Below are 25390 nucleotides of genomic sequence, written 5' to 3'. Positions count from 1 at the left end.
CTGCGCGCATGCTCAGTGTGAGGCAGCGTTTAAAGGGCCAGCCTCACACAAAGCGGCAAAACATGTAATAACCTCACAAATGTCAGAATGCACGATTGTGTTGTGCCACTGAAAAGGGGACAGAGAAAGAATTATAGATTATACTCTACTGAAAATACAATAATGCAAAAATAACTAGTGATTGAATCTACCAGCGCCTTCTTCAGTCACTTAAAATATATTTTTTTCAGGATGGATTGCGATTAATACCAGTACGTCCAACATTACGGCAAGGGACGGCAGCAAGAAATTTGACATTTAAAGTCAGCTGATGAGCATTTAGACTTTTAAATTAATTCGTCTGGTGTCTAAACTGGCTTTAATTGACTTTAATTCATTTAAAAAGAACCAATTTACCACAACAGGGGATCTCGTGGCGCTTTACGGACAAACAATAAAATATCAAATTTGGACAACAAACATATCTATTAAGTCAAATCATACCAGCAAATTCATAGTCAATTACATGCATTCCAATTTGAATATTGAGTGCAACATTTTTTTGTTCTTTGTGCCAGTCAGAACCCCCCCTTCGACCCTGCAGGCCCAGGAATCAAGCCCGGCTTTCCCCAGGGATGTGTGCTGAGCCTCCTACTCTGTCCCCTCTACACCCATGCTTCAAATCATCACAGCAACACCAGCATAAAGTTTGCTGATAAGAACGCAGAAGTATAGCTTCTTAGTTCACTGCTTTATTCATGAGATACAAGGCCAATGAACAAAAAACAAATATACAACATGTAGTCAGAACTGCAGTATCATGGCCTCCCTTTTCAAGACGGTTTAGGCATTGGCAGAACAAATCCATGCATTCTAAGGTGAAACCATCCTGATTCTCACCAGATTTAAAACACTGAATCAGAAAGTAGATCAAAACAAGATGCACAGCAGACTGTATAACACTCCTGACATGTTTGAGAAGATTTGTTGGCCTGTGTAAAACATATCTCTTGATAAGGTGTAGCATGGTAATAATAAATCGTGCAGGATGGAAGTTTGTTTCCAGTTTGTCTTCGAACATGGTGATAAATCTAATGTTGAGAACGAGAATCCAGCAGAGGGCAGCATTTTGTTAAAAACTTTTTCACCTGGTCTGGTTTTAACTCCAAGCATAGAACTAAGCACATCCTGTTAATTACCAGCTCAGAGGACCGTCTGTGGCACCAAGAACTATAGGTGGTTTTATCTAGATGATGCTTTACAACTTGGCTTTGTTTCTGGTCCCTTAAAGTCCCACTACAGCACCTCAACCGAGCTGAGGTCCATGCTTTGACCGGCTCATTGCAGCAACTCCGTTCTATTGATTAAAAAAAAAAAACTCTGCAACTTCTGGTGTATTTGTAATCATTATTCTGTTGCAGACCCAGTTTGGGACAGCTCTTTGGCTGCTGGACAGATTGCCCATGTCCACCAGCAGACTACCGCCATATTTAGGAGTTCAGGGTCAACTCAGTCCCAGCTAGGTACACAGATCCTGTGGCAACAAAACAAACACAAACCATCAACGCTCTATCACCATGGTAGATAGTTAAAATACGATGTATGTGCTGATATGCTATGCTCGTGTTTTGTCTATCCAAATAAACCTTTCCTGGTGTGTTGAGGTTCATTCAGATGCAACTGTGCAAACCTAGGTTTTATGCCATGTTCCCTTTAGAGACCGCCGGGTTTCTGCATCTGAACAAGTCAGTCTTGTTTATTGATTTTTTTTAATGTTCTGTCATGAACTTTTAGATTTAAATTACTGAAGTGGGTGTGTAGAGTTTAAAACAGCACTCTTGATTTTTTAATTTTTTATTTCTGTACATTGACCAGTCTGAAACCCTGGCTGAATTTACTGGTACTTCCACTCCAGGGAGCACATACTGTGTGGATTGTCTTACGTTGATAGAGTGATATGGAATAGGGGCCTTCAGATTGTTGGAAAATGGTCTCACCAACCAGGCTTTCATAGCTAATTTACTGTATATCCTGGCATTGTGTTGGCAAATATGGCAGCAAAATGTGAAAACTCCTGCTTTTATCGAGATAGTTGTACTGGTGATCAGTTAATAAAGCGGACACGGGTCACCAGCACCCTACTGATAGGTTTCCTTTTGAAATACTCTGGATGTTTGAGGATGTACTAAGTTTTGGACTGCCAGTCAACATCCCATATCTTGCTCAGGTCTTTCATAAACAGTGTGAGTTTACTGTCTGCGCATCACATTACTCCAGCCACAAGATGGAAGCCTGTCAATGAGCAATTCTCACTTCTGATTTAAGTTAACCTTGAGACTGTTATAGCAGCATAAATATGTAATGTCAGTCAAGGGAATTTAGAGTGATATATTCTGGTGCGTATGAAAACCTCAGATAACAAACTCTTGCATACTCTGACTTTTTTCAAAACACGTTTATCATAATCTTGGTCAATTTTCCCTCCTAATCACGCCTGTTTGTAAAACGTTGCCAAGCTTTTGATGTCTGTCACTACAAAGGTGTCCTTTAAACTAAATTATCTCTTTCTGGTAGTTTTATAACCAAGACAGCTTTCAAAACAATTCATAATTAACTAAATATTATGTTTATACACGGAGAACCCATTTCTAATCATAGAATAATCCATAAAATCAAGATCTGATCCTTGCTTCTTGATGTCTAATAAGTCATACATATATATATATATATATATATATATATATATATATATATATATATATATATATATATATATATATGTATATATGTGTGTGTATTAAAAATTAAAATTTTCCTCAACATTCTTCTTATGTTCAGCAGAATTGAAGGGGAATCTAGGATGGTAAGCTTGCCAGGTGCAGCTGCAGGAAGCCAGGCACATCCACCTCCATACTTTGCAATTATTGGTATGAGGTTCTTTTAACAGAAGGCTGAGAACATATCCTTTATTCTGGTGTTCAGGTAAATGTCCGTACTCACTGAATTAACTTTATTCAAGATGTCCTGGTCTTTGTCTGTGTTCTCTCTGGTATACTACAGCCTGTTCTTCAAGTTTTTCTCAGAGAGCAAAGCTTTTCTCCGTTGCCACATCCCACAGCAGTTGAGCTGACATGGGAAATACAGTCATGCCCTTTCACATTAACATTATAACGCCTGACTGGGTCCAGTGAGGACATTTTTGTAATATTCTGGTTTCTGTTCGGGTTTTATTTTTGAGTCATTTTACTCTCCTGCTTTAGGTTCTCTGCTTTCTTTGAGTTTTTGTCCTGTCTAGGTTTTTATTTACTGTTAGGTTATCTGGTTTTGTCATCTGTTTTAGTCTAAGCTTTATTTTCTGTTTTTAGGTTTTTTCTTTAGAGTGATTTTGTTTCTTTGTAAGTTGTGTGTGTGTGTAGTTTGTTTCTGTCCACTTGTCTTGTCAGCTATTTATATTTGTCTGTTCTTGTTTTGAGCCTCAGCACTGATGTCTGGTCTAATTACTTCTTCTTCTTCTTCTTTTCTATTATGGCGGGTCGCAATCAACTTTGAGGTGCATACCGCCACCTACTGTACACGAGTGTGTAGCAACTGTATTCTACATCAGTCATATTCTATTTTTTAATTTTGTGTTATGAAGAAAAATAAATAACGCTTTTCTTATCATACAAATATCCATTATATTTCCATCATTTCCCAATATTCCTTTCAAACTCCATTCTTGATCTGTCTTTCCAACTATTCTTCTCAATTTCTCCCTTTCACGTTCATATGTTTTACAGTTCAATAGTATATGTTCTACATTTTCTTTCTCTCCACATTTTTCGCATTTATCATTATTTTTCTTCCCTATTAAATATAAAGTATCATTTAAATATGTGTGCCCTACTCTCAATCTACTCATTATTATTTCTTCCCTTCTATTTCTCTCCTTAACATTTCTACTAAATATTGACTTCTGTATTTTATATAATTTCCTTCCTTTCTTATCTTCATTCCATCTTTTTTGCCATATTTCCATTTCTTTATTCTTAATAATTGATTTCCCTTCCCCTTTGCCAATAGGTATTTTAATCGTTATTGCCTGATCTAAAGCCCTTTTTGCTAATTTATCTGCCCTTTCATTGCCTTTTACACCTTGATGTGCTGGTACCCAACAGAACCAAACATCAATGCCACCTCTGTATAATCTAAATAAGCTATGTTGAATTTCTAGTACTAGATCTTTCCTATTGTTTCCTTCTCCTTGAATACTTTCTATGACTGCTCTGGAATCTGTGCAAATTACTACTCTTTCTGGTCGCACCTCCTCTACCCACTGCAAACTGATGATAACTGCCACCATTTCTGCCGTAAATACAGACAGTTGATCAGATAGTCTTTTAGATATGTCAATTTTAAACTCAGATATATAAATTCCTATTCCCACACATCCTTTTGAATTCTTAGAACCATCTGAATATATTTTAACATAATTATAATATGAGTTTCTTAAGTATATATCGGTTTTTACCCCTATTTCTTTTAAATACCAATCGTTTTTCATTTTAAGTAGTTTTATGTCTACATTTACTGCCGGAAATATCCATGAAGGGCTAACGTTAATTGGATTAAATTGAGCTATTTCTTTATCTTCTAATTCATATATTTTAATCCATTTGTTTATGATCCATCCAAATCCATTACTATGGAACTTTGAATATTCCCAACAATATTTTAATATTGTTGCATTTACATTTTCATCTTTTTTACTTTTTATTTTCATCCAGTATGTCAAAGCTAATTTTATTCTTCTTATTTCTAGTGGAATCTCTCCAGTCTCTACTAGAAGGGCATTAATAGGTGTCGATTTTACTGCTCCTGTACATATACGTAAAGCCCTATTCTGTAAAGTATCTATTTTTTGTAATGTTGTTTTAGCTGCTACTCCATATATAAAACTACCGTAATCTATTGTTGATCTCATGAGAGCCCTATATATGTTTAATAATGACTGTCTATCTGCACCCCAGTTATTTCCAGCCACAGCCTTTAATAGATTTATCACTTTCTTACATTTAGTTTCCAGATTCTTTGTATGCGTTTTCCATGTATATGATTGATCCAACCATATTCCCAGATATTTAAATTCTGCTACCCTTTCCAATGGTTGTTCATATAATGTTATTGTACCTATGTCTATGTTTTTCTTATTTGTAAAAATCATATAACAAGATTTACTTGTTGATAATTTAAAACCCCATTCAAAGGACCATTTTTCTACTTTATTAATCGCTTTCTTAATTTTACCTATAACAAATCTTGTATTCTTTCCTCTCATCCATAAAACTCCATCATCAGCATATAATGCAGATTTTATACATTCTTCTGTTTCAGAAAAGATATCATTTATCATAATATTAAATAGTATTGGGCTAATTGCACTACCTTGTGGAATTCCATTTTCAATATTCAATTCTTTTGAGTAATCATTTCCAATCTTAACTTTTATTTTTCTATCCTTCAAAAAATTTGCTATCCAATTAAACATTTTCCCTCCTATTCCCATCTGTTTCATTTTTATAAGTAATCCTTCTCTCCATAATGAATCATACGCTTTTTCTATGTCAAAAAATACTACAATCATAATTTCTTTCATTTTTAAAGCTTTCTCTATATCATTACTAACTCTAGTTATTGCGTCCATTGTTGATCTTCCCTTCCTAAATCCGCACTGATTTTCATTGATTAATTTCTTATGATCAAGAATAAATTCTAGTCTATTAATCACTATTTTCTCCATCCACTTACTTAAGTGTGTAGTTAATGCTATTGGTCTGTAATTATTTGGATTTGTAGGATCTTTCCCTGGTTTATTAAACGGTAGAATTATTGCTCTCTTCCATCTATTTGGTATTACACCTTCTTTCCATATTTTATTAAACAGTTTTAATATTAATTCTAATGTTACTTCAGGAATCTGTTTAAACATAGCATAGCATAACTGATCTTCCCCAGGAGCTGAATATCCTGTCCCTTTCAATACTGCTTTAATTTCCTTCATAGTTATATTTATGTCTAATGTTGAATTATATGTTTGACTTTTTCCCAAAATATTTTTATGTTTGCTAATTTTTTGATTCATCTGTTGTCTATGAATGTTTGTAAGATGTTCCCCACTATGTACTGCCGCAAATGCTTCCCCCAACAAATCTGCCTTATCTTTATTTAACACTACTACTTCCTGATCTCTGACTAAGGCTGGTATTTTAATACCACTCCTTTCCCCAATCATTTTCCTAAACATTGACCATACATTTTGCAATTTAATTTCAGATCCTATTGAGGAAGTATATTCTCTCCACGTTTTCTTTTTGGCTTCTTTAATAATTTTTCGAGCTACTGCTCTTTTCTTTTTATAATTAATAAGAGTTTCAAGTGTTAAATTTTTCTGCAGTATTTTAAATGCCCTGTTACGATCTTTAATCGCTTTAGTACATTCATCATTCCACCAAGGGACTACTTTTTTCCTTCCTTTTATTATTGTTTTTGGTATACTTGAATTTGCAGCATTTAAAATATGTTTTGTTATCTGGCTTGTACACTCTTCTATGTTACCTTTTAATGTAACCAAATGTCTGCTTTCCTCACACTTTACTTTAAATTTTTTCCAATCAGCTTTATTAAAACACCATCTTGTGATTATGACATCTTCTTGCCTCTTTATATTATCATTAATTATAGTACTTACTGGAAAATGATCACTCCCTATTGTGGATTCCCTATTGACGTTCCATTCACATGATCCTACAAGACAGTCAGATACTAATGTAATGTCTAGACATGATGTTGTATTTTTATGTACATTAACTCTGGTACCTTTTCCATTGTTAAGACAAACTAGTGACCTTTCATCCATTATTTCTTCTATTATGTTGCCATTTTGATCTGTCTTTTTGCTGCCCCAGAGACTATTATGAGCATTAAAATCACCGCACCATACTTCTCTTCTATGTAATTTCCCAGCCATTTCCTTAAGCTTTTTACAATCAAGATTTTTACATGGATTATAATAGTTTATAATTTTAATATTACCATATTTTCTTACATTAAATATTTCTATAATAACACATTCTAATTCATTATTCATTTGGATTTTCTTATAAGCTATTCCATCTTTAATTAAGGTAGCACATCCTCCTCCATTACAATCACTTCTATCCTGTCTTTCCATGTTATATCCAGGGATCTTAAAATCTAGATTTGGTTTTAACCATGTTTCTTGTATACATATAATATCAGGTATTATTTCTAATTCATAAATATACTTTTTAAATTCTTGTCCATTGGCTATTAAGCTTCGAGCATTCCATTGAAGTATATATAGAACCATTAAAAAGAACACTTGAATCCTAGTCCTGGGTATTTCCTGTAGTTTCAGTGGCACTTAGAATGGTATGTATTTGATCTGCTTGTATTTCTTTCATATCTAAAAATCTTCCAGCTGCTGTAACTATTTCCTTTATTTTATCACTTTTCTTCTTCATTTGCACTGTTACATTAACAATATGGCATATAAATGCTACGAAGTTTTCTTTTTTCACCACCATCGTATCTTCATCCACTCTACATTTATGCAAGCATGCATTTTGGATATTTGGATTTGGAGCCAGTATTTGTCTCTGCCCGTTCTGCACTTGATTTATATTCCAAGCTGAGTTTCTTTGACCTGTTTCTCCCATTCCTCTATTACTGTCTTTCTTTACTCTTTTTAAGGCTTCAGCATATGAAATTCTTTCTGTAATTTTAACTCTTTGAGCTTCCCTAGCTTCCTTTTGTATTTGACATCCACCATAAGCTGCACTATGTTCTCCTCCACAATTACAACATTTGATTTTTGCATCTTTCTCACATTTTCCATATTCATGTGGACCTCCACATCTTGCACACCTGATTTTTCCTTTGCATTCCTTTGCAGTGTGTCCCATTCTTTGACACTTGAAACAGCGGAGGGGTTTAGGGATATACTCTCTAACTTTATAGTTCATGTAACCCAGCTGGATATTTCCAGGCATACTATTTTCAAACTGTAAAATTACTGCCATAGTATCTTTAAGTTCTCCGTCTCTTTTACTTTTAATCCTAGTGGCATCAGTTATTTTCCCTCCTTTGATTTCTGCTTTTACATCTTCCATTGTCATTTCCAGCGGAACTCCTGAAATCACTCCTCTTAGCCTCGCTAACAATCCTGGTATATGAGTTCTAACTCTTTCCCCCATTAGGTTTTTCATTTTCATGATCTTTTGTTGCTGTGATTCGCTGTTAGCATGTATCAACACTCTTCTGTTGTTCATGATTCTAGCCATTTTTATTTTTCCTATTTCTGCCTCTATTGCTTTAGTCAGTTTTATGGGATGTATAGCTCCCCCCTCTTGCTTGAATTCTACCACAACTTTATATTCTGCTTCTAAATTAACTTGACTGTGTTCATCTGAATTCGCCCTTTCATTTGTTTTTGTTCTTTTGCTAATGTCTGCTCTTGTCTCACTTTCTTCTGACCAACTTCTTGCTCTTTCTTGTCTTTTCTTAATTGTTCTTTTCATTCGTGATGATCTAGAAATCATCCATTCCATCTCATTCCCACTATTTCCTCCTGATGTAGAAGCCATGTAGCTACAGTCAATGTACAGTTTATGCTAACCGCCAAAATTCAAATCCTACCGCCTTGTTTGTTCCGTTCACTCTCCGACCAACTCCGCTTCCGTGTGTCTCCACGTCCTGTCGTCTCACACACGTCTAATTACTTATTCTGCACACCTGCCTAACTCCACCCCTGCTGCAATCACTTCTCACCGGTTTCACCTGCTTCCACCTCCATATAAACTGTTGAGACCAGACATCAGTGCCAGGTCGTCTGTTTGAGTATGGGTGAGTCTCCTGCTGCAAGTTTCTGTTCATTGGTTTAATTTTGGATTTGTGACCCCTTGTCTCCAGTTATCTGAGCCATCCTGTTCCTGTCGGTTCCTGTCCTGCCTGCCCCGTTAGTCTGTTTATTTTGGTGCCGTCTTTTGGTTGTGAGGTCTTTTTTGGTTTTTGCCTCAGTCTTTGATTTTTGTTAATAAAGAACCTGATCTGAACCTCTGCTGGTCTGGCTGAATTCTGGGTCCGTTTCCTCTGATCATTACAATTTTAGGATATTTGGGGACTTCTTTTATGATCTTGTGGTGCACTGCAGGGGTAAATGTACTTGAACGGCCAGACCTAGACATGCCGACAGTTGCGAACGTCCTCCATCGATAAACTATTTTCCGTACAGTGGGTCAACGGATTCAAAATTCCTTTGAGACCACGTTTCCAGACACAAATGCCGTAACAATTTTCTTCCTGAAGGCCTCAGACATCTCTTTTGACCCCAGCATGGTCACTCTCACTTCAGCAGTCGGTGAGCACACCAGACTATATGTCCAAGGTTCAAATGAGTCCAACCTCTGTTAAAATGCAGGGTAATGTTTATGATGCTAAAGGTCTGTGTGTATATGGGAACAAATGTGGGAATATTTGAATTTATTCCTCACCAGAAACTGTATTTTGTTTTCATTTCATTCCATTCAAGAGATTTTTAGGTACTTTTTCCAGCTTTTATTCTTTATTTGTATCTGAGGACTTTTCTGCACTGTTTGTGTTAATATTTAACATTCACATGTCTGAATGTGCTAAGGTTACAGGCTGTTGCAGGGTGGCCTATTTTTTCACATGAGTGAGAGCTGATCAATATTAAACGAGAACGACTGCTCGCGGATACATGCATTAATATATTTCCAGAGGCCTGATAATTGCCATCATATGATGTATTTTACACTGTATCTCTGTTTATTTATGTTTTTCAAATGAGCATTACAAGCAAAATGACACATTTAAAGGAACATATGCATCGTGTGAAAACTGCCTTATATCTGCCCCCACTCCCAAACCGTTTTGAATATCCTGACAAATGCAATGAATGAACTCGATTTCACGGCACCTGAATTTATTAGCACTGACATCACCTCTTCCTCATCGGCAGGCAGTCCTGTGCTTACATGCAGTAACTCAACGGGATCTTTTTCATCAAGCCCTGACTTGCCATGAGAACCTGCTGCGCGACCATAATTTGCAGTTTCGCTTTCTGTAGCCGGTAACGAGTAGGGAACATGCGAAGGAAGCAGTGAGTCATGCCAGTGAAATTTCCAGTGTCAGTTTGAACATGTGGGAGGGTGATTGCCAGCGGAGAGAGTATCTGGGAGGAAAGTGAAAAGGGAACTGGCAGCCGGAGGCAGGCTCTGCAGAACGCTGCTCATTCAGTGCGAGGATCTGGCCAAACAAAGGAAGGATGTAGAGCTCAGACACGGTCAGACGACTGGCAGAGGCACAGAGGAAAGAGAGCAACAAATAGGCAACACGGCTGAGGGAGAAAACAAAGCGCCATTGTTGTTTGTGTGAAAAGGCACCTGCAGGGTGTTGCATTTTAAATTACATTTCTCAGAATTACTGGATTCTTAGAGATTAACAAATTCAAAATCAGCAGCTTATTAGCGTGTACATGCAACGGCTTGCGAAAATATTGAAATCCATCAAACTGTTTCCCCATTCTTTCACGTTAGGATTTTATTTGCATTTTTTTTTGTGACAGACCAACACGGTGCATAATTTCGAGGTAAAAAATCTGTGAAAAGTTATTTCATCTGAGGATAAATCCAGTTGTTCTGTAAATGAACTTTTAAAGCACTTTTCCAGTTATACTGACCACTGAAAGTGCTTTACACTATAGCCACATTCATCCAATTGCACTCACTAACGCACACACATTCATACAACAATACAATTTGGGGTTAAGTGCCTTGCCCATGGGCACATCAACATGTGATAGGGGGACAGTACCCATTAAGCCACAGTCTGCAGTCACTTGCGAAAGGCCTCAGAGGTTTATTAGAGAATATTAGAGAACAAACAGAACCACGAAGGCCAAGGAACGCAGCACACGGGTCATAGAGGCAGAGGTAGAGAAGTTTAAAGCAGAGATAGGATATAAAACGACATCCTGAACTTTGACCATCTCACAGAGCTCTGCTCAGGTCTCTGAAAGTTAAAAGAGGATGGCAGGACTGCAAATCTAGCAAGATGTCAGCTAAACTGACAGGCATTAGTCAGAAAAGCAGCCCATGGACTCACGGTAACTCTGGAAGAGCTGCAAAGATCCACTGCTCGGGTGTCAACCCGATGACAGAAACTATCAGTTGTACACTTGACAAACTGGGCCTTTATGGAAAGTGGCAGAAAGAAATAGAACCATCAGAAGCCATGTTTAAAGTTGCAGGAGACACAGCGACACGTGCGGAAGGAAATGTTTGGGTCAGATGAGACCAGAATTGAACTTTTTGTCCTTGCCAATGCGAAAGGCTGTGTGTGGCGGATAACTAACACCACAACATGGTGGTGGCAGTATCATGCTGTGGGGATGCTTTTCTTCAGCAGGAACAGGGACGCTGGCTAGAGTTGACGAGAAGATGGGTGAAGCCACGTTTAGGGCAATTAAGAAAAAAAACTGTAAAAATCCCTGTTTAAAGACACTGCTGCGCATTTGGAATTAACTTAAGATAATTTGCAAAGAAAAACAGGCAAAAAATGTCAGTCTCTAGATGTGTAAAGCTGGTAGAAACATAATTGAGAAAGACCTGGAGCTACAACTTTGGCGAAAGGTGATTCTATAGTATTTATTGTGGATGATCATTACAAATGTACACCACACTTTTCAGATTTTCTATTAGAAAGTTTAGAAAACAACATCATGTTGTCTACCAAGTCACAGTATACCTGACTTTTATTTTAGTCTCTCACACACAATCCCAGTAAAATGCACCAAAGTCAGAGGTTCTGAGGTGAGAAACGTCTCAAAAAGATAAATACGCATACTTTTCCAAGCACCGCAGGTACATTTGGCTTTGCTCTGTTCAACTTCCTTTTGGGATTTCCAGCATTTCTTCATTGTCATCACAATTCAGAGTAAGCGGTTCCTTTCGTCCAGCCTACTGTTTCCAGGGCTAGTGTGGCCTCTGCTGATGTTGAGGTCTGTCAGCACGGGCGCCGGTCCAAACCAGACTGTCCAAACAAACATGATGGACAGCAGCAGAGAAACCAGGGCCTGTGAAACCGTTTTTTTGCCAAGTTGTAAATCAGAAACCCGGCTTCATTTTGTGCCGGACAACGTCCTCGAGGATATAAATGAACTGACTTTCTAAAAGCTTTTTCCACAAGCTGCGCACGTTCCCATCCACCTGCTGCCTCTGACATGCATGTGTGTTTGTTCCTGTATGTAAACCACTCGCCGTGAACCTCCATACATCATGGGCCTGCCCCCTTTGTACCGGTGGGAGTGTTATTTGCCCTGAATATTTGGTTGCTTGACCACAACCACTGATACTGAATCTTATCTTTAAACACAGCGTGGGGTGAAACGTGTCACGTGTTCTGCCTGAGCTCTGGAAAACGTGTTTGGATCTTCATGTGTGTTTGCATATTGTTTCTGTGTTGTTTTTCTCGCAGCTGCCGAGCTCTGCCTCGACCGGCTTCTGCTGGCTGCGGTTGCCACGGGATAGTTTAATTTTCCATCCACTGTCAGAGCGTGCGTGAGGGTGTGTTTGAGGACAGGCATGAGCGGATCTGCACAAAAGATTAACTACTGATGATATTTTTTTCAGCACGGATGAAGAACAAAAAGACGGGCACCATGATGAACGATCCTCCCCTTCTTGTGTACATTTCTACTCAGGATACACATTCCCTCATCATTTGCATTTGTTGGTGTTGCGATTTTAATGCTCTATTATTGGGAGGTGGAACAACACTCCTCCTCACAGAACTGGTGTAGCTCTGCCCACAACCTTCCTATGGGACTGAGAACAGGGCTTTATGGTGGCCACTCCGAAACATTGACTTTGTTGTTTTTAAAGCCACTTTGCAGCCAATTAGGTGGCCTTCTTGGAGTACTTGGAGGAACTGTTTGAGCTTGAGCTTTAACTTCCTGGCTCATGTCTTGAGATGTTCTTATCTGATGATGCCTCCTTGTTTTGTGATGTGTAACACTCCTTCGTGCAGCAAAAGTCTCTCAACATGAGGCTTCACAGCTGAGATGGTGCACTCAGACTCACAAGGGGCCTAAGGCCTCAATTATAGTTTTAACAGACCGCAGGTAATGTCACCTAAAATTCAGATCTTGCCCCTGAATGGATGACTAAACTGTAATCTGTTTTTAGCGATGCTCATGTGATGGCCTCTTCCTTGCTGAGCGGCCTTTCAGCCCCTATCAGAACTGGACTTGTCTCAATGTGGATTATGGCAGCATCTTCAGTCAGAACCCCCCCCCCCCCCACCCCCTTTTGCTTTTGCTTTTGCTTTTGGGAAATTTCCCACAAGAGCCCGTTCATATCTGGGACACAGAACCAGTCTCACTCCTGATGACAACGTTACGATGGCTGGACATCCTCATGGTGCTCACACTTTTACACATGACAGTTTGAAAAGATGTATGAGGAACCTTTGTGCATTTGGAATCTGTCCACGAGGATGAACAGAACTTATTATCTTTCTGATATCTTTGCTGATTCTATTTGATATTCTTGTGATGTCACTAAACGAAGGGATTCAGCCTAAAAATATATCAACATATATGCCTCCATTTAACTTAAATGTTGGGAATTAAGAAGCTTAACAAGCCATGACACTATTTGGGCTACTCCAAATTGCTTAAAATAATTAAAACGACTCGTTTTGGCAGAGGTGGTAGAAGTCACCTACACTGGTTGGGTTATTTGCTCTGATCTCTATGCACTGTCACCAAACCTTTTCATAGGACTGAGCTGGTGGTTCTGTGAATGCCTGTTGGGTGACTTAATGTCAGCCTGTTTTATCCATTCAATAAAATGATTTTGCATGACTTGACTTTATTTTTTGTCCTTAAAAGTTTTTCTATATCAATTATGAATATAGAATTTTAATATAGTATATAATATAGTATATAATTTTAATATCTAGGATTCTATATTAATATAGAATAACACAGAATTGTATTAATTATTATTAATAAAAAACAGACTATTGTCTGTTTTTTTTTGCATCTCCAAAAAAATGCAAAACCAGAAAACAGACTGCGACAGACTGGCGACCTGTCCAGGGTGTACCCCGCCTCTCGCCCAGTGAACGCTGGAGATAGGCACCAGCAACCCCCGCGACCCCATGAGGGATAAAGCAGTTTGGAAAATGGATGGATGGATGGGATGGCAGATAACTCAAGAATAATTGACAAAAGGCATTAAACACTAATAATGATTTTTGAGCTCATTAGCAAAAGACTTTTTCTGAATAAATTTTACTATAGCATAATTTTTCAATCTTAAAATGCAAAAATAAGCAAAAGTTGGAACAGGATCCTTCTGTGATAAACTAAAAAGAGCTACACATCATGTCCATAGTTTGGAGGCATGTGAAGATGAAGGTAGTGCTCAAATTAAATCGTTAGCATTCCATTTAGTTGGTGAGGAGACAGTTTGGTTTAAAGGGATTTTCATTCTTGATAAATGCTTTAATCACTCAAGGGTTCTCAGTCTTATGTACATTTCTGTCTCTGCCGACTTTTTATGATGTTTACTCTGGAGGCCATGGCAAAAAAGTACTTGCTCGGGCCTGTCCAAGTTCGTTAATGATTAAAATCTGGTTTAAGGAAGCAAGATGTCACTCTCAGCGGGTTTTTTTTTTTTCAGATGGGAAGTTTCTGCGTAGAAAGTTGTGGTTTTCATTGGAATGCTTTCTTCTTTGCGTTGCCTTTGGCTGTAACTCAAACCCATATCATGAACTACCCGCCTTTTTAGGAAGGTGTGTTTTCACTGAAGGTCTGCATCATTTCTACACCAGAAATATCACAGTTTATGACAGCATGTGTGTCTGATTATCTCTAAATGGGTTTTCCTTGGTTTTTATTCGTTTAAACCTATTATCCTAAGCCTTGGTTCCAAGACGTTTTACGCTAACTCTGCCATGGGGATGATATGTGTATGTGGTGCAGCGATGCACAATGACATCACAGGGACTGCTAAATCGGCAGCACGCAACATCTAGCCTTGACATTACCTTTTTCTGTCATTCCTATATGTGGTTATATCAATGCCCCAGGGAAGCGGATCAAAGTCCAACATAATCTACATATGCAATTTTACATGCATCGTGACTGCATGGTGCCGTTTTTCCTGCTTCCACTGAATAAAAGGAACGTTGGATATTAGCAACAATGTTTCTCCAATGTTTTTTGTCCTAAAATTTTGAAAAAGGACGATTTTTTAAAAATTTTATTAAGACCCGAACTTTTTTGTCCAAATATATACTTTCAGACCTTTATGGTCTAGCAGTCAAAATATTATGGAGGGAACGGATCTGCACAAGAATCCTGCAACCTCTGATTCAGTTGTTGAGGAGATATACCAAAAAATCTAGTAAATGCTTTGCTCCAAGTTTCCCTCTTTATTCAAACTTCTTCAAACATGTCTGTATTTTGTCTCTTTGCATTTACTAAAGGTAACTGGTAACCGATTCTTGCGCCTACTGTGACGTCATTGGCTTAGATCCGTGCAAAGCAGGGCTAGACTTTTTTATGTAAGATTTTGTGAAAAATTGTAGTGGAAATCCACGTTTCATTACCCAGGTACAGTTTTATTGTTAGTGTACATGTGATAGTGAAAAGAAGCCACAAAAGCACTGGATAGTATCTTTAAGCTGTTGCCATGTGTTTGCATAACAGAACCCGTCTGGATGTGTTGCGTTAATGTCCCACCAGGCTCTCTGTTCACATGCGGGCAATGTGCAGCGCAGCGAGGAGGAGCTGCTCGCTGCTGATGCGTTATCACCAGGAGAGGAGAAAGAGGAGGGGAGGGGAGGGCTCACAAGCCCAGTTCCGGGGAACATCCTGCCAACAAGTCCGGGAGTCGAAACCAAACTCCGCGCAGTTTTCCCCCTCGCAGCGCCTCGCTCTCTCCGTGCTCGTGTCGGGATGCCTCTCCGTTTGGAGGAAGTCTCAGCGCCTCGGCTCTAGCCGTCCCATCCCGCAGGTCGGGTTTCTCTGCTGGACCTATGAGTGTGCGCCGTTTTATTAATATCATCTCCGCACGCACGGCGGTGGGACATCCGGCATGGGGAATCCGTAGTCGGAGGAGGAGGAGGAGACCACGGTGGGTGCTGGTTTGAGAGCGAGAGCGCACCGACGCACGCGCCCGCTTGGCCTGCGCGCGAGATGGACTTCAAGAAGACAAAATTTGGGAGGTAATCATGTCTGAATAAAAAAAAAGAAAAAAAAAAGGTTTGTGCTCATACTGAAACCAGAATCTCTCACAGCGACAGATGTTGTGCATCCAGGCGCACTGACTCACCAGCGCGAGGACAAGAGTGATGTTCTAGATTAGTGAAGGCGCGCGTGCGTGTGCGCGAGCAATCGTTTCAAACTTTAGTCTTTCTTTCGGTACCGTCGTACTTTTTTTGAAACTTTTGTTTTTGTAATATAGAAACTACGAGCCTCATTAAATTTTACCTGGCTTTGATGTGTAGACCAACACTAAAGGCCATAATGTTGGAACAACACAAGATTTTCATCATATTTATTATTATTATTATTATTATTATTATTATTATTATTATTATTATTATTATTATTATTATTATTAATAATAATAATAATAATAATAATAATAATAATAATAAAAACAGGAAGAAAACGTTGCGTGGATTAACACTCTGCTCCCTTCAGTCAATACTTTCTGAAACCACCTCTGGCTGCATCTACTGAAAGTCTTTCGCAGAGAGGTTGGGCCACATTACTTAAAAAAAAAAGAAAAAAAAAAGCAACAACCCAAAAACAAAACATATAGATCAGTCAAATTCGATGTAAACAATCTGTAAACATCAATATTCAAATTTTAGGCATGGACTATAACTAGGCCATTGTTACACATGAAGATATCTCCACCATGTCATTCCGTTGCCCCGTCTCACACGTACAACCTGAACGGCAGTCGCAGACCTGAACTATTTTTTTCAGGATTGCTCTGTATCGCTGTCCCTGCTGGAGAAAAACATTCCCACAGCATAATGCTGTCACCACCAGTTCTGGGTGATGTGCAGTATCTTGCCACATAAAGTCGATCCAGAGCTGCGTGCTGCTCTGATTAATGCCCTCTTTGCTGGGCCTGTCAGTTTAAACGTCCTGGTAGGTCAGCAGCTGTGCCATGTTCTGTTTATTCTGGGTTTTTGGATTGAAAGGTTCTCCTTAAGAAGCTCCAAGCTCGGGAAATTATTGTGCACCCAAACCTTACTTTAAACTTCTGCATAACTTTAACCCTGATGTGTTCCCTGGTCTTTATGCAGGCCCGTATTAAGACAATGTGGTGCCCCTGGGCACTATACCTCAAAGCCCCCCCCCCCCCCCCCCCCCCCTTACCCGTGCTGTCCTCCGGTCAAAAACATCAGACATAATCAAGGGGATTTCTGTAATGTAATTTACTATTTACTAACTTACACAACTACATGTAGGCATATGAGCAGTGAGCAATATTCAAATATCTCATTTTAAAATGTTGAAATAAAAAAATCTTTATTTATCATTTATTATTATTTTGACATCAGTGTTCACAAAACGAATAATGCATGGTCTTTAAACAATTTCAAGTAAATAATATAACAATTTCTGAAAAATATATTTTTAAAGCGTGTGTCATGTGGTGCCCCCCCATGGTTGGTGCCCCTGGGCACTGGCCCACTGGCCCTTATGGATAATCCGGCCCTGCTTTATGATGTTTGTTTGCCAGAGTTTTCCGAGAAAAGCCACTAAAATTAAACTACCCACATGCAGGTAGACTGATTAGGCTCTTCATCAAGGTAAGATGTTGCCCCGGGTTTTGTTTAGGGGTATACATCAAAGATGGCTGGGAAAAAAAAAAAATAAAAAACTGTATTCTTTTTCTTCCGTCACAACTATCTCCTACTTTGTGTTGATCTATCAAACACAAAAAAGGTGTTAGGGCTGCAAATCTGTTTCTTAGTCCCCCGATGCGGGTCATAGTGCGGTGCCGCAGAGTTTGTGACACCAGGTCACAGTGTGTCAGGCGCAGTCCTGCCCCAGGACGTTCGTGGTGTGTCAGCGGGCGCTTGTACTCGTGTTGGACTGGGAGCTGGCTATAATCGTGAGAACCAGAGTTGGACTCCCAGAGGGAGATTAACTTGATCTCTGCAGTGAAAGGAATAGCCTTGGAGTTACACGCGCGCGCGGATTCCTGCCACGGCACACACTGGAAACCCAGAGGCTCTGATCCTTACATTATTACGTACAGCTGATCCTATTCATGCGCGCTATGTGGCGCAACGGGCTCTCTCCGTGAGGTGAGAGCTGGCGTCCCGCACACAAACACGTGGGAGCGTTTAGCCAGCATGTGAAGCCCGTCTGGTCAAAGAAGAAGAATCAAGTGTTTTGTGGAAAGGGAGAATCTGAATAGAAGACAGATTACGCTGCCATCCTCTCAGATCAGCCCCCCCCCTTTTTTCCAGTTGATTACACACACTCTCTCTCACACACACACACACACTCAGAGGTCTGTCATAACTGATTAGAGGACAGCAGAGCGCCACATAAAGCCACAACACAGCAACAGTGCTGAGGAAAATACCGCTCTCTTGTTGTGTGTTCTTGGCACGGCCTGAAGAGACGGAGGGCGGTGGCAGCTCCTCAAAACCTCGGACGTTATCTCACTAATTGTTTCTGTATCCTCCCCTCCAAAGTTTGACAGTAAAAGCGTTGAGTTTATTCCACGGTTTCAGTGTTGGGAGTTCTGCTGGTTCTGTCTTCATGTTATGTAATTGAGAAAGAAAGTCCAGCGAGGCAATAAAGCAGGACGAGCCAGTTTAGATCACACTGTGTTGAATACAAACAGACACAGACGGACTTACAGGAGAGTAAGGGCGCTGAGGTGATAAAGAGATCCGTCCTTTCAGAACCCTGATGCCCACATCCACTGACTAGACCCATAACAGATAGACGCACCTCCACAAACAGAGCTGTTCTGTGGTGGAGAGGGTAGGCGTGAAGGACGGATGATGCCTAATTGTTACTGTATACGCTCCTGATCTAAACCGTTTCCTGTTTGAATGCAGCCCAGCTAAAGCCACATGCAAACGATCCGATAAATCAATCCGTCCCAGCGTGACATTGGCCCGGCTGACAAGCAGCTCAGCGTCACGCTTTACAACCGCGGCCGCGTAATTTCAAACGTCCCAACCATAAGGCTCCGTTAAATTTATCGCATTTGCATATTTTGGATCATCACAAACAATTCTAACGAAAGACCGACGACCCTGAATTACAGTTTCTCTCGACTGCTTTGACCTTATTAAAGAAACTGGGATCCGCTCGGTGTCCGTCATCTCCACCTCAGCAGGAGCAGGAGGCACCTCTTGAAAAATGCGTTCACCCCTGCTCTCGTTGGATTGACACGTCTTCCCCACCCTTTTGCGAAACAGTTAACACAGCTGTCGTCCAAACTTTAAAGTTTTAGCGATGGCGACCAAACAGAAATCCCCCCCTCCATGACTGTTAGAAGCTGCTCAGCATTAAAATTACTGAGGCGCGTGTTTGACGCTCCTCCACACACATCCTCTATGAGTCTGCAGGCTTACTGCAAAAGGCTAACCTGACTCCGCCAGATAGATTTGCTCCGCATATCCATCTGGAAACCTTCCGTTGAAATAATTTTGGGAAGGGGCGAAAATACTGGTTAGCTGATTGGCCTATGTTGGTGATAGACGGGCCAAATAAACCAATCAGATCAACGAAGCATATGACGTACTAACAGCGACGACGAAAACACAACCACAAGCTCTTGCCGAAACCAGTCGGGAGAAGAGCAAAAACATCTTTTCCTCTGAGAAAAGCCTCCAGAGCAGTGTTTTGCTCTTCCTTCAGTGAAGAAATACTCTGTAATTCCGATAAAACTTGCTGGATAGCCACGCTAACGCTAGTTTCATCGGCTGAAGCCGCCATGTTCTTTAGACTGAACTGTCGCGCTTCTCGTTGCGTCACACCTCAACCCGCCTCAAAGCCAACGCTGATTGGACGTTCGTTTGGTGAACGGCTCCAAATTTTCTTTAACGGAGAGTAGCCAGACTGATCTGCGAGTGAAACCTTGAAAGCTCGCGAGATCAGGATGGTCTCACGAGGCTAGCAAAAGGCGCCACGTCTGGGTTGTTCTTTACCAGCGTGGGCGGAGGAGGTGAAACATAATCCACCTTGGAACAAACCTCTGGTCCACCAGAAGAAAAGCGTCCCCTGAGCATGATGCTGCCACCACCATGCAGTTGTTGTGCTCCTTTGTTTTTGCGGCAAACATATGTAATGTCATCATGGCCCAGAAGTTTCGGTCGGATCCCATCAGAGCCTAAGACTTTCTCCCACAAGGTTTTGGAAGAGTTTAGCCAGTCCTGGCCCTGCTCCATAGTCCAGAATTACGGAGAATAGCGATTTTTTTTTGTCACCCTTAAAACACAATCAACACGAAACACAATCTCCCTGCCCAGTTCCAGTCTTGTGTTTTAATCCGTTTTTAGAGAAATGTCCCATTTTTTTTTGTCCCAGTTATTGGTGACTACCTTCATTGTGCCAGGGGGTATAAATAAATCAATGTTCTCGATTCAGTCTTCTCCTGACTGATCCCTTTGCACGGTTTGATCCCTTGGATCCTATCTAACCCTTTTTTTTGGGAAATCTGCTTTTAGCCAAAGGTTGAAAATGAGCTAACATCAGGTAAATCCTACTCAAACAGCTGAACTTTGTTTACAGTGACTCAGATTCCCCATAACAGATGGCAGCTGTAAGGTCAAGAAACCCAAAAGGTCCTAGAACAAGATAAGCAGCAAGGTTATTGCAGGTTGTTATTTTTCATACCTATTTTCCCCCGATAAATGTTTTTGTTCCTCGCTCAGGACATGTGAAACTAAATGTGTAAAAAAAAAGGAAAGGGAAAAAAAAAGAAATGATTTATAATCACAGAAACTTGGCATTTTAACATGGACGTGTACACTTATGAGAGCCGCTGTGTGCATATGTTTCTATGTGAGCGCCTTTGTTGTGCATTCTTTTTTAATCAGGAGTAAATCCCTCCATCCCAGCTTATTGGTGTGTGTGTGTATGTGTGTGTGTGTGTGTGTGGGGCGCATCTGGAGATGTTATGAAACCACGTTTTACACTCTCACAGACAAACACAGTGACGTGAGAGCAGCCCGTCTCGCGCGGGGGCCACAGGTGCCTCCACAGCGCTTTCTGACTACGTATGTAGGCCACGGGCTCATTATCACGCGTACCTACCTCTTATTGCTGCTTGGTTTAATGGTTCAGCCAGAAAGCGCACTTAGGAGCAGGCCAAGCAGAAGAAAAAACACACAAGGGGAAGGTTAATGTTTTGTTTGAGCCTCAGCTGCATGCCCACCTAAAAGACTCTGTCGTTGAGGCGCCCGACATTATTTTACGAGTCTTAAAGGAGAATGGTTGGATTTTGTGGAAGAAACTAAAACTCAGACAACGGGTCGTGGAGAGCTGCAGCTCCTCCAAGAATGGCCGTATCGCTTGCACCAATGTACCACCTGATGTCATTACTCAAGCTCTTTTTTTTCTTTTTTCTGGAACCAGTAAAGAGACGGATAAAGCCGGCCGGCCTCTAAATGCCTGCTCACGCTTTCTCTCCCCTCTGCCTTCACGTTCAGGTACATGAACTGCAGGGTGCCGGCCAATAAGAGATACCAGCCCACTGAGTACGAACATGCAGCCAACTGTGCAACACACGCGGTAAGGCAACCACCGTGTGTGTGTGTGTGTGTGTGTGTGTGTGTGTGTGAGAGAAAGTATCTGAATAGATGTAGAGACTCTGGTAAATGATGCAGAATAAAGAGGATATTTTATTTATTTTTTTGGCTGTGTGACAGGAGGCAATAATCTGTGAGTTTCATTTAATCTGCCGTAATCCCTGCAGCCTCACAGAGACTGGATGAAACAGACGGATGCAGACATGGGAGGAAACATGGGAATATGTGGCTATGAAGGCTGAGACGTGTTTAGGCTTCGGAGATTTTATCTCCAGCCGCAACGTATGAACCTTAAGCATGTTCACACCTGCCGCAAAGGCCACTTACGCCTACACATCTCTCAGCTCTTCCTCTTTAAAAAAAAAAAAACGCCTCAGCCTCCATTCAGTCCCAATGGTTTACCTTTAACAGCCGAGGACAGGCATGTTAGCGTTACTTTATATATATATATATATATATATATATATATATATATATATATATATATATATATATAGCAATTAAATAAATAATTTCTGTTCTGTTCATCCTCCTGTTAAAGAATTAAAAAGAAGAAAACTTGAAGCTCTCTGAGTTAAATTCAATGATGATTTATGACATTTTGATCTTTTATAGCTCTGGATTCTTCCCAGCATGCTGGGTGGGTCTGTGCTTTACTTCCTGTCTGGGGACAAATGGCACCGAGTCGCTGCCTTGCTCTATGGGAGTGGTCTCACCGGCCTCTTCCTCACCTCGACGCTCTTCCACACCGCTGCCTGGAAGATCAGCCATCTCCGGTGGGTGCTTGCATGTCTGCGCAGCTCAGCAGTTCTTCTACATTTCCAAGTCACTAAAAGTGCCCGAATATCACCTTGACAGTAGGAGAACAATACTGGGAAGCAATCTGGTCAAATATTGGCAAAATTAAAGCTGGAGGCTAGTCGTCTGCAAGGGCAATGGAAGACTGCTGACAGAGGGAGAAAAAGTTAATATTTATCATAGGAAAGACTTTCCAGTGGTTTAGTAGTGTTTGCCATTAGTTAAGCATTACTAATTAATGCTGCCATTTAGATTTTTGCATAGTTGAACAAATGCAAATCTATTTATTTGTAACAGGTATCTCTACATAATCTAGTAAATTGTTGTAAAAAGTGGAGTCCGTTATTAAGGGAGTGATTACTTTAGTTTCTAACTCTTTTAACTTTTTCATAATTAGCATTTAACTGGTCACCTGCACAAACAATGGAAAACAGCTGTATTAACCGTCACTTGGTTTTCAACATGTTTTTTTTAACTTGTAGCAAATACAAAATCAGTTAATTTTAATATCCACCCAAAGTACAAATGCTTGAGTGATCTTTGTGCGTTACTTTATAGGAAGGTGGAGGAACGTTTCCACATGTGTGACCGGATGGCCATCTACTTCTTCATCGCCGCCTCCTATTCTCCCTGGTGGGTCACGTTACTTTATGGTTCTATAAAAAATCAATAAATAAAATCACACGCAGTCTTATCTGATTAGTTTGTGGGCCACACAACTGAATCTCTGAAGGTTTCAGATAGTTTACGTCTTCTTCTGTCTTGATGCAGCTTGATCTCAGTGCTGCAGGTTGACAGGTTGATCACTGCGTACTGGCTGATGACTCTGTGGTGCCAGGCTAAATTGGTTCTGATTTACTAATAAAACCAATCTATCTATCTATCTATCTATCTATCTATCTATCTATCTATCTATCTATCTATCTATCTATCTATCTATCTATCTATCTATCTATCTATCTATCTATCTATCTATCTATCTATCTATCTATCTATCTATCCATCCTCAGGTTGATGCTGAGGGAGCTGGGACCTTGGACGTACCACATGCGCTGGCTGATTTGGGTCATGGCCTGCATAGGGTCCATGTACGTCTTTTTTTTCCACGAGAGGTAAGAAAGAGTCCGTCGTGAGTTTTGACTCTTTGTCTAAACGAGTTGACTGAAACACCAGCTCCAGCCCTCGTGTGTTCAGATGAAACATGTTGTTCTGCAGGTACAAACTGGTAGAGCTGCTGGGCTACGTGACGATGGGGGCTGTTCCTGCTTTGGTCATTCTGTCCATGGTGAGCAGTAAAAAGCAAGATCTAATTGTTGTCTTTTTTAGCTTATAAATAGCACTTCCTTCCATTGTGATTGAGCCAAACGGTCTCTATAGAGTCAAGCTGAGAACTTTGTTTTAAGCATATTTCCTCCGAGCACATCGTCTCGCTTTAATATTACTGCTAGTGTAACAAATGCAGACGTTGCGCATTAAACTCCTTCTCTTCTGAATAGTGGAGGTTAGACCTCATTGGTAGGTCCTAATGTGCGCACGCTAAGGCCCTGGATGTTGAATCGGCTCTCCTAAAATCTCCTCCCTGTCTCGTCGCTTTGAGTTTAAAGGTCCCAAGCTGAACGGCTCAATCTTTAAATCTGATCATGTTTTTTTTTAGAAAAGATTAAAAGACTTTGCAAAAGCAGCTTTTGCGTTTATTTGAAACGTTGCTGAAAATGGAGCAAGGAGGTTGTAACAGATATCACTGGTGGTGTTTCGCCCTGCTGCCATTTAGGTCACATTTGTGGCATCAACAGATGCTCTGTCCTTGGGAATAAGATTGGCAAACTGGAGAAACATATAAAAAAGTAAATATTCAATGCAGTTTAGATATTACAATTTTGACAGATTGGACACTTAATTCTTCTCTAGTAATCAGAGACCGTTTTAGTGAGTGGGGATGAGAACCACAAACAGTGTAGGCAGGATTTAGTTTCTATGCTCCTTAGCTCTGGAACAAACTCCCTGAAAACCTGAGATATTCCCGTTTACTGTAGTTTTTTGTAGGCTAAATATTACTTATCAGTTCACTTTAATATTTTTTCTTCTAAATTTGCATTCCACCATCTCGTCTCTTTCTGTAATGTTTAAATGTCCCCGCTGTGAAAGGTGCCCCACACCTTCTTCACTGACACGTCTCCTGCTCTGTCTCAGGTGGACCACGGCGGCGTGCGTGAGCTGGCTCTGGGGGGCGTCTTCTACGCGGTGGGCGTGGTCTTCTTTAAGAGCGACGGACTCATCCCGTTCGCCCACGCCATCTGGCATCTTTTCGTGGCGGTCGGAGCGGGCATTCATTATTACGCCATCTGGAGGTACCTGTACGTCGTGGGACCCCAGCTGCAGATCTCGAGGTGACGGGCTGCTTCCGCCCGACATTATGGACTCTAAATGCTGAAAGCTACTGATTGGAAACGCCCTAGACGCCTACTAAGAGGTCGCACTTAAATGGACCACAGTGGTTCTTCTTCGTGACATCAAGGTTGGTGACACATGCCGGGTTGATGCTGACGAAAGACCATTTTAGGGACCAAACACCTAATCAAAGCCAGTAAAGTATGATAAATGTACAACATCTATCTTTAAGGGACCTTACACCGATAAATAATTGTAATCCTGCTGTTAAAGCCCTAATTAAGCACATTGTTAGGAATTGTTATTGATTCTCAATCTTGAGGACTGATAA

General features: G+C 40.4%; 1 protein-coding gene across 1 annotated transcript; it reads left to right on the top strand.

The window, feature by feature from the left end:
• The first annotated feature begins 15949 nt into the window (after positions 1–15949).
• Positions 15950–25351, top strand: mmd2a (monocyte to macrophage differentiation-associated 2a). The gene is made up of 7 exons (XM_012850383.3): positions 15950–16296; positions 21775–21856; positions 22489–22649; positions 23230–23304; positions 23682–23783; positions 23887–23956; positions 24862–25351. Exons 1-7 carry the CDS (start codon positions 16268–16270, stop codon positions 25060–25062), a joined length of 720 nt encoding a protein of 239 aa, XP_012705837.2. The 5' UTR covers positions 15950–16267; the 3' UTR covers positions 25063–25351.
• Positions 25352–25390: the final 39 nt, after the last annotated feature.

This window comes from Fundulus heteroclitus, chromosome 16 (assembly GCF_011125445.2).
Source record: "Fundulus heteroclitus isolate FHET01 chromosome 16, MU-UCD_Fhet_4.1, whole genome shotgun sequence".
NCBI lineage: Eukaryota > Metazoa > Chordata > Actinopteri > Cyprinodontiformes > Fundulidae > Fundulus > Fundulus heteroclitus.
Note: the sequence above shows the minus strand (reverse complement) of the source record. Positions and strands in the feature narration are given on the sequence as shown.

Excerpts from the sequence above, each read along its gene's own strand:
- mmd2a (XM_012850383.3), top strand. The coding sequence starts at position 16,268 with ATGGACTTCAAGAAGACAAAATTTGGGAG. Across the intron at positions 23,784-23,886 it reads GTCTTTTTTTTCCACGAGAG|GTACAAACTGGTAGAGCTGC; the intron begins GTAAGAAAGAGT and ends GTTGTTCTGCAG. Across the intron at positions 23,957-24,861 it reads CTTTGGTCATTCTGTCCATG|GTGGACCACGGCGGCGTGCG; the intron begins GTGAGCAGTAAA and ends GCTCTGTCTCAG.